Raw genomic sequence first — 19461 nt, forward strand, 5'->3', positions numbered from 1 at the left:
CCTCCAACTGGAACCTCAGTATTTAAAAAAAAACCACACTAAAAACCCAGAAAAAATCCAATTTATTGTTGTTGACTGTCTTGCTTTAGGAGCTTGCTAGGCTGAAGTTTGTTTCTTTCCTTCTAAGGTAAGATATCTTACCCAGTACCAGAAGTGAGGCATAAAAGCCAAAACAAAATTCAGTTTTAAAATATGCTAACATTTTACCAGGTGATCAGATTATCTTCTTTCAATATTTGATAAATACATAAGCTTATTATATAGACACATATACTGGAAAAGGTAGATTTTTTGGTCTGAATCCAAATTAGAGTTAGAACTGCAAAAGTCCTCAATTCAGAGGTTCAGATCCAAGATGCAAATTCAGAGTTATTCCTAGCTGTTATGTATTTAAGATTTTCACTGTACAATCACCGTTGTATTAACTTAGTTCTTAATTTAGTTCAGGCTTGATACAGTGGAACACAAGGAACAGCTTACCTAGAGTTTATAAACTGATCAGCCACATTGACAGGAAGTATTATCATTACTTGAATGAGAAGTAATTACTTGACTGACTGTGCATGGACACCTAGGCCTCATAAGCCTTTGCTACAGATGATTTCCAAAGACTTTAAAACCAAAATATTTCACCAAGTGAGTTGTATTGAGACTTAAGGAGAGGGAAGGATTTATTCCTGACTCTCAAAATGGCAATGTGCTCTGAAGCATGTGAATTAGTAACTCCAGCTAGCTCCAGTCACTCTGCTCCCACCCCATGTAATTGCAGGAAATATCTTCATTTCTGAGCCTTCTACAGTATTTATGGAACTCTTTATGTCAGGACTATCAAGGATGGGACTGTAACGATGACCATTACAGAAATCCTATGAAACAGAGAGAAAACTAAATATATAGCACTTTACACCACATCTAGTACTGCTGTCTTTTCACATGAATCTATATAATAGTGCATTAACTTCTGTGGCTTCATTCTGACTACCTTCATACACATGAACCACTGCAATACCTCCTATCTGCTTATCAGTGAAACCTGACATGTCCCTATCCACTGTTTTTCGCTCACCCTCACTGAAAACTTATCGAGCTTTGTGTTGTTATCTCATTTGTGCAAATGGAGGCAGAGCAGCACAGATGAGGTATGACCTGCAGCAAGGCTGGTGGCAGAGCTGGGAACAAACCCATTCTCCCATACCAGCTCTCTGCTCCACCAGAGCTCCAAACTGTGGCCACCCGGCTGGGTTTGTACAGCGTGACAACACTCTGGAATTTGAGATGTCTTCATGAGCACCTGCAAAGCTGAAACAGAAGGATGTGCACATAACCCTACCTTGTGGTGGGGAATAGTCGTCGGAGTCCGTGTCGCTCTCGCTGCTGTCCTCCACCAGGAAGCTGGGGTAGTTCCAGGACATGTTGAGGATGCCATCTGACTCGTGAAGGAGCACGTGGGCCAGCATTCGGCCATGGCAGTCCATGACGATAACCTGTCCATCAGCAGTGCCAAACAGTACCTGAAAAAAACACAACAGCCCTCAGCCCCACCACATGTCAGCCACAGGATCCTCCTTCAAATGCATCTTGTAATCAACTAGCTACGCTGGGAATTAACTGAAAGCAAAGCAATCATGGATGTGAAATGGTGCCAGAATAGGACACTGCAACCAAAGATGAATCTAAAGAATGAACTTAAAGCAGCAGAATCTACAGGTAAGTTCATAAAATTTGTGAGCAAGTAGTGTTTCATGGTGGATGTATTTCATTCACTTTAACATGAGACATTACACTTTCATCATTACTGCAATTAAAGTGAGCTGGTAGAAAGGCTACCACAGATTCTGCAGTATTCTTGGATAATACAAAAACTCCTAAACCTGGTGGCAGAAACCAAGGTGTGCATCAGTCATAACAATATCAAAAGAAAAGGCACAGCTGACAAAAGTGAGGTCCTAGCAGACATTTCAAATGGCTTGTGAGAAATAGAAAGCTGAATAGAGAAGGACGGGTTATTCAGTTGATGAGCTGGAGAAGGTGGGAGAATGCCTTCCAAAAAGAAAAGAGGCAAAAGCAGTATGATCAGTCAGCTGGAAGTAGATTATCATAGGCCAAGAGGATGGCAATGTGCCGCACACTCAGGAAGAGAAGAGCTTCCACCCACCATTTCAAACACAAAATGGGATAATCCAAGGTTTTTCTCGCCCTTAAACAACTCCATAGCCAATCACACAGACTGAAGTCAGACAGATCGGAACCTGCAATTTCTTTTTTAATAAACATTTCCTCTCTTGAGGCTTTAAGAAAGTTAAGATCCTGCACATTTGATGAATTTTAGAAAAAATTCAGGAAATAAAGACTAATAAATCCTAAAGCAATAAATGCATTAGCCAAGGCTGTTGCTGTTATCACATAATTCTGTATGAGGCAAATACATTTTAAAGCAAGTCTAAAGGCACATATCAACTTGAAAACTAGCCAGCATTAATAATGAGGCTAAAAGGAAGGTCAAATCTTACAATTGCTCTTCAATCTACCACCTATTTCCAGTACTTGTAAATTTAAGATTCTAACAATTATATATGCCCAGATCAGAAATTCACCTAGCCTTGTATCGCACCTTTCAGAGTGGTCAAGTGTTTGGGGAAGAGTAAAAGATGCACTGAGCAGGCATCTCCCCTACACACTCTTGTACCTTTCAACAACAACAACAACAAAAATCCCTCTTCCTTGATAATTGATAGTTTCATTTGGCAACCTTGGCTCTTAACACCAAAAGAAACACAGAATAATTGTTCCCTACTTACATTCCCAACATTGGTCAGAATTTTACAGACCTCTAATTCCCTAGTCATCTCTTTCCCAAGCTGAAAAATCATAGCCTACTTAGAATCTCCCTGTACAATTGTGGTTCAAAGCCTGCAATCACCCTTGGTGACCTCTGCTGTCAGAGGTCTTCTTTTCTATTTTCCAACTGAGATGCTGTGTCAGACTTGCAGTATTCAATGTGTGTATTGTATCAGACTTATGCAATTTGTCATTATTGCACTTTTGGAAGTTTCAGAAAGGAAGTGTGGCTTCTTAAGTCTTAGTCAAAAAAAAAAAAAAAGCACTAAAATTTTTTCTATGATCAACATAACGAAGGTTGTAAACTAGAATGGAAATTTAACAGAAGAACTCCCATAAGTCATTAAAATCTTAAGAAAAACAATGGAGTTGTTTCACATTATCAAAAATATTGAAAAAATCAGTATCTGGCTGCCTTAACTGTAATCACTACATGTTACACATATTTCTGTGTTAAATAGTTGCTGGGTTAAAACAGCAGCTGAAGTTTTCTAAAAGCCTCAGATTACCGTTCTAGATGTAAAAGCAAGAACTCAACCTTTGTTCATTTCACACTATCCTCCCTTATGATCCCTTATTCTATTCTTCTTCCACTTGTATCATCCCATCTCCTTTTGATGCCTTGAAGTGGCTACATGAAAATAGAGGCTAGACAAGAATAAAAGTAGGTATTTATTTGAAGGGCCTTCAAAGGCACACCTTGAGAGTGTAAAGCCTACGAGGGGCTCCACCCAAGATGGACCCTGGGTCACGAGTTCTTCACACTTTTATTAGTTTGGTCCATTTGCATATCAGAACTAATTCTCCAATTACAATTTCAGTTAATGATGTAATTACCCCAACTTTGCTCCTCCTCTCAAGGCTTTAGTTTACACATTTTGGGGGGCCTGGGACAATCAAGGTGTCCTTGAAGAGCAAACCTAGAGAGGGTTTGTTATGTCTAACCAGCATGAGAGAACAGCAGCTAACAGGCCACACGAAACTTCAGAGTTACACACTAGGCAGTATGGATTTGAAAAATATAAAAATTAAAACCTAAGGCATCACTTTCATACTGTTCATTATTTCAACTGTTTTTACATACATGATCAGTGCACAGCCACTTTCACTATTCACTTTCAAAACACAGCCACTCTCTTTCTGATCTCAACAAAACAAACTTTTACAAAGGCAAAATCCTACCAGTTGTCATTGCTAGCTTCTAACACTGCTCTCAGTCTACTCTATAGATTAGTTTTTTACTAGTCTCCTGAAAGTTCTAAAACTGCAAATACCTAGACAGAGGAGGTGAAACTCTATTGTTTCTGAAAGCAGCAGTACAAGAGTCTGCCTCCTAAAACCCTGCAGAAACATTTTATAATTGGGTAGGAATAAAATCTTTGGACTCATCACTCAACAGGTTCAGTCTCATCTCAATCTAAAGCTAATTCTTTTGAGTAGCACTGCCCCCAAATAATTTAAAATTATGAAGTACTCAGTAATTTCCAGTTCAGAACAGCTGCATGTCAGCATCTTAATTCTTGCACTGGAACTTGAGAGAGCTCTTTAGCAACCTAGAAATATCAGAGGGCACACTTCATCTCTTTAGCCAGGCTGTAGGTTTCAAGGAACAGCTTTAAGTTTCAGGGTTATTGTAGCAATACAACCTTTAAGATGAAAGCATTTATCAGGCTGATAGTCCTGCTGGCTGAACTCCTGCTGAAGCTGTAAAAATCTCTAATGGTGTTATCCATAACATTACTCAGGTTATAAATGCCACACTCCAGCTACTTATGTCTGACAAATAAAACTCTCTTAACCTTCAGACAAAAGGTTGAGCCACAGGATATCCCTAAAGGATCTAATAGAGAAACTAAAAAGTTACATTTAAGATGCCCAAATTAATTTTTTTGTGTATTTTTTCTGTGTTTGCAGATCTAGGTGGTCAGACGGAATGTTGGAAAAAGGTAACAAACAAGTTATAGCGGTTTGTTAACCCTTGAATACAAAAGCTAAGTGACAATAAGAGTAATTTAAAAAAACCCCAACTACTTATTTTGAAATGGTTCTTTGGCCTCTTGTTCTGATCTTCTCTTGACTCATCTCCTCTCCTTTCACACTGCTCATTATTACAACTGATCTTACATGTATTACCACTTGCAGAAAATCTGATAACCAAATACCTAAAATCACCCAAATCATTCCGAGTGTGAGTCAGTACCACAACATAAATACAGTATGTCTTTACAAAACATCAAACATGACAAAGCCTACACTACAGTGAAGCTGTAGCTGATTAAAAGTCACACAAATGCAGAGCTCCTGTAGGGTCCAGATGTTGTGTGCTTTGAAGGGAAAACTATGATAAACAGCATTGGGATAGCACACACAGTTTTCCAAGTGTACCAAGAGCTGAAAGTTGGGCTCAGTTCTGAAACACAAGTGCCTTAGTTCTCCACAAAACCCAAGCTTGGGGTGATTCCTATCTATTATAACAAATCTGAATAACTGAAAAACACCCTTCTCTGGAATGTGCTGACCTCTTTAATCTATGTGATGACTTGAGATGAGTTTCACAACCTAGTTTTGGTAAATGAATAGGTTTTTCAACTAAAGATTTTTAAACTGTCATCCATGAAACATACCATTCAGGACTGCAACCCTCTTAAATGCCCAAGATATCAAGGACCCTTCAACTAACAGTCTGAAATACATCAATTTCTAAAAGACATATGGTAAGCAAAAGATGGGGTATTCTGCTCTGAAGCATTCCTCTTACGAGGAGATGAATATTAGAACAGCCAAGAAGCTGAAAATTCAGCTCAAGAGAGACAACCTGAATGTGTTGTGTGGCTTTGCTACACACAGATCCGTTGTGCTGAACTTCACAGTTCCTGTAAGATCTGTTATGATGCTGTAATGCTCTGGACGAGACAAAGGACCAGCTGAAAGCAGTCTGGCAGCACTGAGATCCACAAAGCCACGATGGAGTGACCAAAGACCTGGTACATTGAAGGTCCAGCTCAGGAGGCCCACTATTTTGTAGAAGTATAATTTTCTAACAGTGGTGCTCTTTTTGCACAAAACACATTTTGTTGTTATTTAATTTGGTTTAATGTAAGTAAATTGAACTCATCAACAGTAACAACACTCAAGCTCTATGATAACTGGAATACACCAGCCCAGTAGGAAAGGAGGAGATCCTACCATCTCACGACATCTGGTAACATGCAGCAGCTGAGAAAACTAAATTGTTAGGATTTACAGACTTAAGCCAAGGAAGCTGTGCTGATTTACATCTGCAGAGAACCTAGCCACAGCCCATTCCTGCATCTTTGCCTGTCTTCATTGTCAAAGAAGCTTTCCAGAACTACACTCACTTTGACTTTTAAAATAACCAAGGATAACTCCAATCCCAGCTATAAAGTATTCAATGACTCTATTTACATATGAGGAGTAAAAGACAGAATTATTTCCAATCTCAGGTTTTGGTTGTACAAACTAAACAGTCAATACTGTTTCAGAAAGATATTGATAAAACAAGATGCCTCTCTTCATGACATTTAGTACTAACACTGAAGGTTTTGAATGTTGCTGGTTAAACAAAACTCCCCGGAAATCTAATCGATACATTTTTAGAACAGGGGCTGTCATTCTGCATCAGGGAAACGACCAAACCTTTGACAGAAGCTGAAGTTGAAGCATTAGAAGCTGGATTTGCTATAGCTACTGGAAGAAACATTAAGCCATTGGAAGCTACTTTAGGGTAGCTCTTTTAAAGTGAGATATGCCAGTATTGTAATGATAGAATGCTAAAAAAGGAACATGTGTCTGTTTTACTCCTGCTGGCTCAGGATTTTTAAGAGATCCTCTCTGACTTTTTACAAAAAACATACATCTGACAACTCACAAAAGCAAAACAACTCACAGACTCCACTAATTAAAACAGCATTGAAAATGAATCCAGCAAACTCCATCCTAGTACAATCTGACTGTTAAAACCCCAATTTTCACATACAGATAGACCTTGCCTTGTGGGGCTAAGGAAGGTGCATGAATAGATTGCATCTAAATTCCTGGACACACTGAAACATTCCGAAAATTAATGTAATTTGTCATGAAATCTTGAGTGTTCTAATCTTCCCTAAGATGTGGCTAAGCTGTCTGTAACTCCACTGAGCAATTTCTCAAGTTATAGATCTTCCTTCTCCCACAGGACAGGTAGCAGCTAGAAGCACAAAGTGACCAAAGTTTTTCCAGAAAGCGACTGATCACATTAGAAAAGCAAAGACTTGGATGTGTCCTAGAAGATTTTTACTGGGCCAGTCCAGCAAACTGAGGTCTACTACACATGAAATGCTCAAGCATTCTATAGCCCTAAGTAATACAACTAAAAGTGCATGCAATCTGTAAGTGTTGCTGCCCTACAAGGGTAAATATCTTAAGCAGCTGCATTTTAAAATAAAAAATAATTTAAAAGAGTGTGACAAAGGTGAACCCACTCTCTGTTTTTAAGTGAAAACTGACTCCTCAGTCTTGCCCTTTGTAGATTGATTCCTGGCCAGTTCTCTGCCCTGCTAATCCATCCAAATGCAGTAAGTACAATACGTATTGGTACAATTTGCTGGGGTATCTATACCTGCCAGTTCCTCCATGCAGAGGATTTATCACCACAGTGCCAAAGCAGGTATTTCTGTCAGGAAATCCTAAGGGGGGGGCTATTTGCATTGGAATGTGTTGACTTTTTCAGAACTTAATATACTATTTCGGCTATTTTTTTTTCCTAGTCATCATTTTTACTGACACATGCAAAGATTTCTGTGAGACTCATGAATCATGATCTCCCTCTGGAAGAAACATCCTACCCAGGATTTTCAGACAAGGTAACAGGTGTTTCGCTATTCCCTGTTCAATTTTTGCTTAAACCAGTTGTGAGGTGCAGATGTAAACCTTATTTTCACGTTTCTCGAATGTTCCTAAACCCTTTTCTAAAAGTAATGCAGGAAAATAGAGTTGCCTTTCAAGACTAAGGACACAGATATGATTATTTCTGCTAGAAGCTGTTATGCACATTCAAGATCTTTCATAATATTTGGATGTACCAGTCAGAGGGATTTGCTGCATTTCAAACTAACGTGTTCTAGGACCCTCTTTTAATTTTCTTAGACTCAGTTACAAGTCTTGTAGCCCAGGGCAGAAAGCTTATCACCGTCTTGTGACCAAGTAAACCACAAATAAGCTCACAAAAACTTTTGCTTTTGGTTTTTAATGTTCTCCAGGGTTGTACTTCCAAAGTTTGAAGGATTCCTCTTCCTACGCACTTGGCAAACCTTGCCCTTCCAGCATTTTGTTTTATTCTTTGCCTTCGTGTGTGTGTGTCTGTTTGGCACACACACCTGCTGAAATCTTGGTGCCATCATACCAGGCTATATCAATGCTGCCACCAACAACTCACCCTGTGCAGCTCTGCATTCGCAGCTGCCTCGTTTTATGTTTTGATTCACTGACCTTCACTTTTTCAAAATTTAAACCTTCTTTATGCTTTCTCCTTCAGTCTCCTCCCACATCTTCCCCCACAGGAAAAACTAGCCACCTCAGAAAGTACACTGCAAAAATGCTAATAAGGTCAACTCTTTGCACTGTCAGAAGATGCTGAGCAGTTCAAGGAAGCTGAATTAGTTCTGTTTGCTCTGATTTAGTCATCTGGACAAGCATTAGTACTTATGATAGGAACAGCCTTCACAGTTGTCACCATACTGCCATCATCCTAATAGAGATCAATTTATTTTGCTGATTGAAAATTAACTGAACTATAAAGTGATAAATATACAAAATGATGGATCAACCTTCTATTTATTCAGGTAGGCCTAGTAACAACTCCCTAGAGGGAAAATTATTGCCTTTAATTATTTTCATTCATTAGCCTAACAAAAGAATGTCAGTGTTCCCAAGGCTTAACTACAGCATTTTGCAGTCCATTTAAATGTAGTATTAGCATTTTGTATTCCTTGGGCTTTTCTTGTTTACTGTTTCTCCATCACAAAGCAGGAGACTGTGCAGTGAACTCCTCTCAGGAGTTCTCTCTGCACATTACAAAGTGAAAGTTTTTTTTCAGTGTCATATTTCTGGCTTTCCTTCTTTTTACCTCAAAATGCAGCAAGAAATAAAGAAAAGCAGAGTGAGGGAGACAGCTTGTCTCCTGCTGAATACTTTTTATTTCCATTAAAAATTCAGCCACTGTAAAATGATTTATTGAACTGACACAAAAAGAGACATCACTAAAATTCACATCCAAGCTCAGGGGGAAAGCACTAGATTTTCCCTGACTGCCTTTATATCCAAAAATCTTAAGAGTTTCTGTTTCCTTTGGACATGAGGAATTACCAGCCACACATATGGCTGGTACAGCCCAGGATCATTCAGCCAGCTGCATATATAAACATACATATAGCGGTAAAATTCTCATTTGAGGCCATTAATCCTTTCAAAAGCAGCACTGGCTTAGTTACCTACTTTCAGGCCTGTTCATTCTCTCTTTTACAAAGTCCATAGGATCTAGGTAACTATGACAAAGCCTTGAAATGAGAAGGCAGAGTAAATCCATCAAAGATCTTGGTGACAATTCCATTTAATAAATACTGAAATACTAAAAACTGGGAATTCAAACTGCACTGGCTTTATTTCTCTCTAAAATACTATAATGTGGCTGAATGACTGTAAATGAGATACAGCCTTGCATGCCACTTCAGGAGTCAAAAATATAAGCAGTCTTAAAACCAGGATCTCAAGCTATTAACTACTCTGGACATGTGAGGATAGAAGCAATTGTCCAGGCAAAGATAATGTTATTTGAAAGCATTCTGGTAAATCACAGAAAGACTGATTATTATACATTCTTGTAATTATACCTGGACTAATTCTGACTCGTGTATTCCAGGCACACACATTTCTATATTCCTTTTTGACTCTCAAGACATTTTTCAAGAAAGCATCCTATAGCAATTAAGTTTTTAAGTGAAGAGTTGCCCTTCTACATAGTGTTTACTGTATTAATGATATGCCTCAGTTTAAAATGTGAAAAAACCACATTTGAAGCAGCATGCAAAATGAACAAAAAGCCAACAGCTGAACACCTTCTACAGAACATCTTCTGTGGCAATTAACTTGGACAGGACTCCAAGCCTGGACCACTGAACTCCCACAGCACAAGTACTCTGTAATATTCTTCAAGCAGTGCCGTTTTCTGATTCCTCACAAAACTCTGCCAGGAAAGCACACACGTCTCTGAAAACACATATTCTTCACAAATATACAATTATAACTAAAACAACATTTGGTGGGAAAATGCAATTAGTTTTACCAACAACCACTCAATCAGGAAACGAAGTCAACTGATACACTTGGCAGTCTCCTGCATTATTCCCAAGTTAGGTTTTAGTTATTTCCTGAAAGATATGTTGACTGCTGAAGCTAATATCTCATTCAGAGCTTTAGAAGTCTGAGAGTTTCTGCTGGGGTTTTGTGGTTTGTGTTTTTTTCCTAACTGAAAATGGAATTACTTAGAAACAAGAATAGCACTCTGAACCAGTGAAAATGCAATACAAAGCAGTTTAGAAGCAATGTCCTTGCTGTTTTGAATTTCATAATATAAAATCAAGAAGCCCCTGGGTTAAGCTATACACTAATGGAAGTTAGTCCCTCAACTGCTGCCCTCTCCTTCTAGGTCTTGCAGGCAGAGAGCAGTAACTCTGCGTGGTCAGGAAATACGTGGAATGGCCGAGGTCAAGTGTAACTGATTCAACATGGAGTCAGGCTGAGTAATAAACTCTTACCAAACAAGGCACTGAAGAAAAATGACTATTCTCTTAAAAAGCAAGGAAAGCAGGGAAGGATTAATTCCTTTTCAGCTTGCCAACAATCCCTCAACATCTGAACACTGACAAGAAACGGGCTCCTGGACAAAGAACAAAGAGCTCAAGTTGAATCCATGCAGCATGAAACATTGATGGGAAAGGTTTTGGAGAATAAAGAGATATTGCTCCCGCTTTCCATTGGCATACTATCTCCTTTCCTTTTGTCAAATGAAAGGAAAGACTACGTGATATCACTTTCCAAAAATATCACCTTTCCTCTGCCATTTACTGTGAAACTTGGCCTTGCTTTCCCAGACAAAACCTAGTCCAGAAATCCACAAATATCCTCCTCCAGATTCAATCACTCTAATCCTTGTTTCCTGCACCAAGGTTTCAGACTATTTACAGGCTTGAAGACATCTGACCCAAGTTCAAGACCCCATTTGGCTCCTGGTCTTCTTACCAACTTCCAAAAAAATGATGGATTAAGTACCAGTGATGATAAAGTTCAAATCAACCATGCTGGCAGCTACATTTCTTTTGAACTGAAAAGACCACACAGCTCTGGATGAACCAAAGGGATGCTGAGGCCAAAGTATTTTCAGCCAAGTGGCTTTGGCAGTGGAATAATGGACTCTTCTGAAAAATGCTGTAAAACCTTCACAGTTTGGAGTGTTTTTCTTCTATAAGAATTACACCTCCACTCACATACCCTCTCCTGACCAGTTCAAAACCCGAACAAACAAATTAAAGCAATTTTCCTACCCTACATATGACTTCTCCTTAGAGAGCACCTTCCTGCAGAAGGTTCAATTTTTTCCCTACACTGCCTAAAATGCAGCATAAACACATGCTGCTTCCTTGCAGAGGTGCACTGCAAAACCTCATTCCTACTATTTGCCCCAAAGCTGAAGCATAGCAGAGAGCTTTTCAAAACCACAAGTTCAAGTAAACACTCCCTGTTTCAAAGAACTGAAGACTTCAGGTACAAGTGCCAGCAAGGTGAGAGGAGAGGCAAATGACTTCTTTCTTCCTGACACCTCCCACACAGAGACTGGTCTTGTTTCTATTTGTGCTCATCTTTACTTTGCTGACTCAAACACTGATGCTTCAAAAATGTAAAACAGCACTGGGTATAAAAATGCTAAGTGGACACATTAACTGAATAGCACAAGTTTTCATCTCTCCCTCCATCTCTAGCTAGTCACTGCCATCGACATCCTTCTTTCCTGAGGGAGGCAAAGACATGGTAGAATGTGCAGCATTTAAACTTCAGATTCCAGTCAACTAAAATAGCAATATTGTGACCTGAGTGTCATAGGGAAAGTTACAAGGTACACTGTAGAGGCTGATCTGTACATCCTAGTACACTGTGCTTCCAAAGGGATGTAGAAATCCATCCAGGCATTTGCTTTTTGCAGTTACAAACATCCAACACCCTGTCTACAAGGACGAGCAAAACATTAAAACAGTTGCATTACTCCTTTCAGACAGAGTCATTAAGAGAAAAATTTCTGTGCAAGACTCATCTGAAACAGCCTTGACACAAAACACTGCAGGAGCTACTGAGAAAATGAGCCATGATGCCATCAGCCCATAAACAACCCCCATGTTACAGCTCTCATGACTAGAACAAATGGCACCATCTCGTTAGCTCTCTCAGTGCCTTGCCTCTACAGGCTGGATGGAGAGCATCCAGGGAAAGATTAGGCAAGGCACAGATGAAGCGAGTGGGAAGAAGAAAGCACACTGAAGTATCACCTTATTGCTCTGTTCCTCCAATTACCCGCTCAGTAACTGTGCAGTACAGCCTAGGTTTTCTGGCAGGAAAAATTTGTCTGGAATAAACCCACAGAGAGATGCCATAGCTCCTGAAGCTATGAGCCCCAGAGGCTCCAAGAAGAACATCCTTGTTGTCTACCCCCACCAGAACTCAAGGCAAAGCCTATATGAACACAAAAATCTGCAGCGTAGCTGCTCATTGCTAGTGAAAAAAGGAAAGCGCAACCAAGAAATGACACAGTGCACCAAGCTAAGTCTTCTCCTTCCTTCTTTTTGGAAGCTGTATTCTCAGCAGAATGATGCATAAAAACCTACTTGAGAAAAAAAGGCAAAGGAAAAACAATGCCAATACAACTATACACTGATATCAGAAAAAAAGGGGAGGGAAAAAAAGAGAACTCTATTATTTAGGAAATAGCAGCATAATGTAGCTTGAAAACAACGTAATAAAAAGAGATGGGAGAAAGAAAGGCAAAATAGCACTTAAAATACACATCACTTTTCCCACAAAATCTGTCACTATTATGTACAATCATAAAAATCAAGTCCCCAAGCAAAGAGCAAAAACAAAGTGTTACTGGCTTCCAGCATGTATAAATATATAAACCAAGAATACAAAGTCTCTGCAAAAATATTTAAAGTTTAATTTAAGTTTATATAACCCCCCCATATTTTGTTTACAAAAGGCTGAAATAGGATAGTAAATATTTACAGACTCCTTAGCACAAGGAAGCAGAAATCATTAATTTTCATAGCAAGTTTGCCACAAAGGTTTGAAATGCTTCTAAAAACAGTCCAAAATATTAAACAGTTAAGCTGCGATGGGTCTTATCTGTTTGTTTTATATAACAAATGGATTTGTCTTGAAAGACAACTGAAGTCTCCTTCCCCTGTCCTCTTTTTGCATTTTAATGCTGCTGCTCAATTACGCAGCATGCAATGTTAAAATGCTTATATGGGATTTAACCATTGTCTGCAGTCCTTGTGCCTTGAATAAACTACCTAGTTCATTAATGACAAGTCTTCAATGCTATGAAAAGCCTCCAGCCATTTTTCCCAGTAATCTGAGTAATTCATCCATCAATGAAAATAAGGCTTTCTGATCTTCTTCAACTACTGTATCTTACAGTGCAATTCTGAGTGGCCCTAGTCATTGTAACTATCATTTGATAGTATCTACATCCAGAATTGCTGGGAGAAAACAATTAATTTTTGTATGTTAAGACACAAAAAATGTAGTTATTCCCCAGCATCTTTAAGGCTCCTTTATGTGAACCTGTAAAATCCTTAATAGGAACAAAAATTATTCTAATAAAGACCAAAATAATTGCTTACATTTTCAAATTTTACAAATTTCATTTTGTCCTTCCTTCTTTTCATTCATAATAATTAAGGTCAATAGCTACTTTCCCCATACTGCCCCAGTTGCCCCTTTGTAGCTCCCTTTCATCATTCTATCAACTCATTAGAAGGCCATCTTCAAGATTTTTTTTCCACACACCCAGATGTCTGAGAATAATTAAACTTGATCAGGGTGACTGCTATAATAGCAAGGACTGCCTGAATCAGACATGTGCTACAACACCTGAATAAAACCAAAAACAAGAGAGTGAGTGGAAGCACAAACGTCTCGTTTCAGAGCCACAGGCAAATGCAGATGTAGGTGAGAAGATGAGAGCAGGGCCCAAACAGATGCAACATTTTCAAACACTTAAAAATTCTTTGGTTTTAAGCTGTGTTCTGGAAGCTAGGTAAGGCTACTATCCTTACTTTCAGCTTAGGAGCTGTTCAGAACACCATTTCCCTGAAAAGGTAGTAGCAACTGCAAATTATAGTTCACAGATGAAAATGAGGGGACCAAAAGCAGACTGTACTGAAGGGGATTTATCAGGTAAAACTCCTTCCAAGGACTAAAGCCATACCAAAACCAAGAACTCTGAGAGAGAAGCTCATAAAACACCTGATGCCACCGTAACCACTTGACAGCACTTCTTGTTAATGAGCTCCTGCCTCCTGTGAGAGCTGTGGCTACACAGAGCAGCTGCTGGGCACAGCACGGCGCTGACCCTATTCAGGGACATGCACAGCACCACGTGCTGTGCTAGCACACGGATCCCACCCAACCACACTGCTGGGCCCAGGGACAACACGCATCCCCTTCTTCACGTGGAGCTCCCTTCTGGGTCCCGGGCTCCATCCTGATGCACTGCAGGCAGGGAGAAGGAGCTGAAGCCTGCCCCTGCCTCCTGCTTGTCATAGAAAAAAGATGCTGAAGCGTCTCTGTGGTTGCCATGGGAATAGGGATGGCAAGTGCTGGGAGCAGGAGTGAGTAACAGCTTAGAAACTGCCTCCCTGCACAGCTACTGCAAGCTACAACAGACTTCTAAAAAAACAATGTACAGAGCTCCTGCACCCTGCGTTGTTTGAGACAACGCAGTTCATTTGCTACTGGTGTCACTGTTTTCTTCCAAGACCCTTCAATGCACAGGGTATCTGTTCCTAACATGGTGCTGCTTTTCTGTTTCACCAGGAGCATAATTTTGTCTGATTAGGCACAGAAGAGGCTGAACCTTGGGGCCTGTATTTACACATTTTTAGTACTCGTGCATGTTGCATCGCAATGGGACCACGTACAAGCAGTTAATGTTGTACCCTGCAGGATGCAAATCAAATTAGTCTACCTGCTTATATACTTATTTTCAAAGCAAACAGAAGGAAGCATGCTGGCAAAGTTCACATATTCCCGTAGTCTGTCACATCCTAGCCAAACAGTATTCTGTCCAGTCCCTGAATTTCCACAAATAAAAGCTTACAACAGGAAAAGGGGAGGGGGGGAAAACAGAAATGGGCACTTAGAGCTGTCAGAAAAGTCTAATAATTTGTACTAGCAGAGATGCAGGGAACAAATATAGGTTACTGGCACCTCTTGGGATATCCAGGAATTAAAATATATTAATTCATTTTCTTTGAGGGTTTCCTCTATTGGAGAGTGATTCCCCTTTTCACACACAGAAACAGCACCAGAAACAACCCCAGGGAAGTTCAAGGAGTTACACTATATTGCTATAAACAAAGGATAATCAGAGCCTCTGCAGTTCTCATCCAGTTCTCTGACACTGTGTCTTTCTCCATCATGAAGACAGATCATCTCTTTAATGGGTAAAATCTGGGAGAAAGAGAGGGAAAGGGTGGCCTAAGGGCAGCAGAAGTTGATAGAAAAAAGTCACTGCGAGCTCAGCAAACACACAGGAAGAGAGATGAAGCACTGGAAAGATGTTTTATGACTTGCAGGCTTAGGAAGAGTCTTCAATTACTTACTGACATTGCTTCTGTAATTATAAATAAACCCTTTGGCTAGACAGAAGTCAAGTTTTTCTCACTTAGGAAGTCCTCAATCTGCCTGGTATGTACAGTTCCTCTTTGAAAACAAGCATGGGACAACACCACAGAACTATCTCAAGACAGGATACAGCATTCTCTAATATTTCAAATTTCCTTTTCATTTCAAATACATTTTTCATCCCTACATGATCTTAAGTGAGCCTGCTCACCAGAAAAATACTCCACACGACTCCTACAGCCTCTTGTAGTCCCGAAAAAAAATTTTAAAACTGTGCATGGAAAGTCTCACTCCTGTGTAATCCCATCCATCCCAGTTTAACACAAGCATGGCACTCTGCCTGAGACACAGACAACCCAGTCTTATAAAATCTTCCATTTGTATATCCCCAAGAGCCCAATGGGGCTCTGTCTTGGCCAGACATGTGCTCTGGTTACAGGGTACAGGAGGAGGAAATGCCTACACGAGCAGGCCTACAGACACACAGTGAAGTGAGAAAACTGACTTCTAGTCCTATACCATAAACATGCAGAATCACATTCCAAAGGCCTGTGTATTGAATCAGCTGAAGCCTTGTAGCTCTAAGTCCAGACTCAAGATCTGGGTGTGAACTATAGTAGAAATCTGCCAATGACCTTCATGAGAAGTTCATCTGAGACAGATGATGCTGAGAAAAAGCACTGCAGTCAACCATATGACTCAAAATAAGTTTGTCCCCAACAGACAAAGAGAGCTCAAAAAACCTGAAAAGCAACTGAGCCACAAGAAGAATGATAACACTCTCTTCCTAAAAGAAAATGCAGAACCATTTTGGCTAGTATTAATAAAATCTGCCTATAACTTAATCAAGACAGCATATATACCAAATCAGTTAAAATATACAATTATATGCTCAATTTCAGCATGACTGTATTCCACGCTGGCCACCTCTCTAGCTCTCACCCCATCGCTATGCATTAGCCACTACCTCCAAGGTGCTTTACTTCAAGCACAGTAAGGACTCAAACCCAGAGACCACGCACGCAAAGAAGACAATGGCTGCCAATATTGCAGCTCCAACCTTTTCTTGTCTCCAACAAAAAGGTGGTGTTAGGAAATTACCCTACTCTTGCAGAGCTGCCACAGAGCCATAGCAAGGAGTGACAGAGGTGACAGGCTACTGGTGCTGAAGAGACAGACAGGAAAAAAGATGGAGGAGACAGAAGAAACCAGGAGGATGCATGAAGAAAGGAGTGAAGGAGAAAGTTACGAGAAGTGAAGAGTGAGGTGAACAGACAGACTGTATTGAGCAGATTTCTATCAGGACAATAGAATATTGATACTGAACAATACAATCCCTTTGTAAATGTAACTTTTAAAGATAATTGAGTTAAAGGTCATGGGATCATGGAGTGTAATATTTTCCAGGCATATTTTCAGTAGCAACCTTCATGGTGCCAGAGGGGTAACAAAAAGAACAGTAGAAAAATATAAATTTAAATGTCGACATTTATCTTTCGTCACTGTACTGACGAGTACCTTAAGCAATAGGGAATGTGCTGAAGCTACTCTAGACTAGAATAGTATCCTGCTCTCATTTGCACATACCCCAATCAGGAGAAAAATTAGGTAAGGCAATAAGCTAGTAAGGGTATCCATTTCCATAAACACTAATTTATGTGTAACATATGCAATGTCCTTCCCCTCACTCTGTTTGCTATTTTTAGTTTGAACTGAGCATAGTCCCTTGCCAAGCACCTCTATGATTCATGTTTCCTTGTGCCTCCAGAGGCAAATACATCTGGATATATTTTAGAAGATCGCTTCTTTCCACCAGCTCCAGAGAATAGTACAAAGATCCATCATCACTTAACATGCAAACCCCTGCAACCACATAGTTAGGGAGAACTGTGCAGAGCAACATCAAGCTCATGGCTGGATTGGGTCTCTATTTCAGTGAGTTTATCAGCAGCAAGGTCTGTAAGTCAAGTAAATCATTTTCACATAGCTGGAATTGGCCATTGTGTTTGAAAGCATTTATCTGGACGCCGAACAAGCGTTTGTTTCCTGGAATAACCACTTATGGAGCATCTAGATTAGAAAGTACAAACATATTGGCTAAATTGAATTAAAGGCAGTCAGCCACTCCAAATTAAACACTCAAGTGAAGATATTTCCAAATACAGCAGCAACAACTGAACATCACACAAATGGGGTAGCCTCATGTTTAAAACATAGGACTGAGAGCTATTAGATCTTAGCTTCCCCTCCTACTTCTGCTGTTTGTCTCTTCCTCTTGATCTCAAGTAAATTATTTATTGTCAAGATTTACATTTCCCTAGATTCAAAAAGAGGCAGTTAGACTCCCTGGCTTTAAAAAGCAGTGTTGCAATAATTAATTCATTATTCTTTGCAGAGCACTCTAGAATTATTAGATGCTGCTGCAAAAATGTATATTATTAGTGCTATTATATTTCACTAGCAATTCCCAAAATAACTCTACCTTGGATGAATTTACAGTATTCTAAATTCAGTGGTACCTTGACTCTTGAACCAGCATCTTTCCATGGTGTTGTAAAATGAAGGAATGAAAACAATCCAGCTGTGATCATAACAGAGTTTTGCTTTGCACTACTCTACTCCCATCATTTCCTCCAGCACTGAATTATACACACATACACAACCATGCATGTGCAAGGAAAGACCAATCCAGTCAGCTCGGCAGTGAAAGGCAAGGGACCGGTGTGAATTCTGCAAATGAAACCAGTGGCCCAGCCCCAGTCATGCTGTAAATGGTGATGTGTCCAGTACCCTATAATTCTTTAGAAAAATGGTAAAGAAGATTTTTTAATGGAATTTCTCAAAGCTCAGCAACATTTGGGCTCAATGGTTGGAAAAAAGGCCTTCTTTTAAATTATCTTGTTTGCATAAGGTTGAGACATCTCTCCAACACTCAATTAGATCCATTAGCTTATGTGAATGCAAAACATAACCGTATCTGCTGCTGGAATTGCTTTTGCTGCAAGTGCAGACTGGACAAATCTACACAGAAATTATCAGTCAGATGTTTAATAGTCCAGGCTACATCTCTGCTCAAATGCATTTATAAGATAGCTGTAATAACAAATTAAGGGTACAATTAACAGATTCCTGTCTCAAACAACTAACTTTGAGTAAGACTGTGTGTGAATTAGGGTGAAAAGTGACAATGGGTAACTTGGTACACTATCATATTCGCTTAATAAGGACAACAGGATGAATTAAATTTTCATTATCAGTGGGAGCAGCAGTTTTGATGGAAACTGACCTTACCACGTGACCATTTTACTTGACAACTTTTTAAGAGGTGTATTCTATGGCTTACCAATGCGACCCAACTGACACCCCTAATTGCCCCATCTTCATTACCTGTTGGTCATCTGGAGTCCATATGCCACAGGTGATCTGACTCTCCAAGTTTATTTCTGAAGACCAGTGTCTTTGTCCGCTGACTGAACCGACCAGCACAAATCCATCTCTATAGGAGATAAGTGCCTGAGTCCCATCATGGCTCCATGTAAAGTCGCTTACCTTAACATATCAAAGACAAGAAAATAGATATATGGGCCATGCAGGACTTTTTTACTGTTTTAATAAACAGCAGCAGTGCACAGAATGAGACAGGCCAACTATTAGCCCATTCTTGCATAT

At 39.7% G+C, this 19461-nt stretch overlaps 1 protein-coding gene across 3 annotated transcripts in view; it reads right to left on the reverse strand.

The window, feature by feature from the left end:
• TULP4 (TUB like protein 4) overlaps nt 1-19461 on the reverse strand; it is a 156290-nt gene that overhangs the window by 37994 nt on the left and 98835 nt on the right. For 2 of the 3 annotated variants that reach the window (XM_082303162.1, XM_082303161.1), the window contains exons 4-5: nt 19180-19341; nt 1331-1511 (exon numbers count right to left, since the gene is read on the reverse strand). In XM_082303162.1, the coding sequence (XP_082159288.1) occupies nt 1331-1511; nt 19180-19341 (343 nt within the window). The remainder of the gene's footprint in view (nt 1-1330; nt 1512-19179; nt 19342-19461) is intronic. The other variant, XM_082303163.1, reaches the window with a different exon arrangement.

This window comes from Coloeus monedula, assembly GCF_965178545.1.
Source record: "Coloeus monedula genome assembly, chromosome: 2".
NCBI classification, from domain to species: Eukaryota; Metazoa; Chordata; class Aves; order Passeriformes; family Corvidae; genus Coloeus; species Coloeus monedula.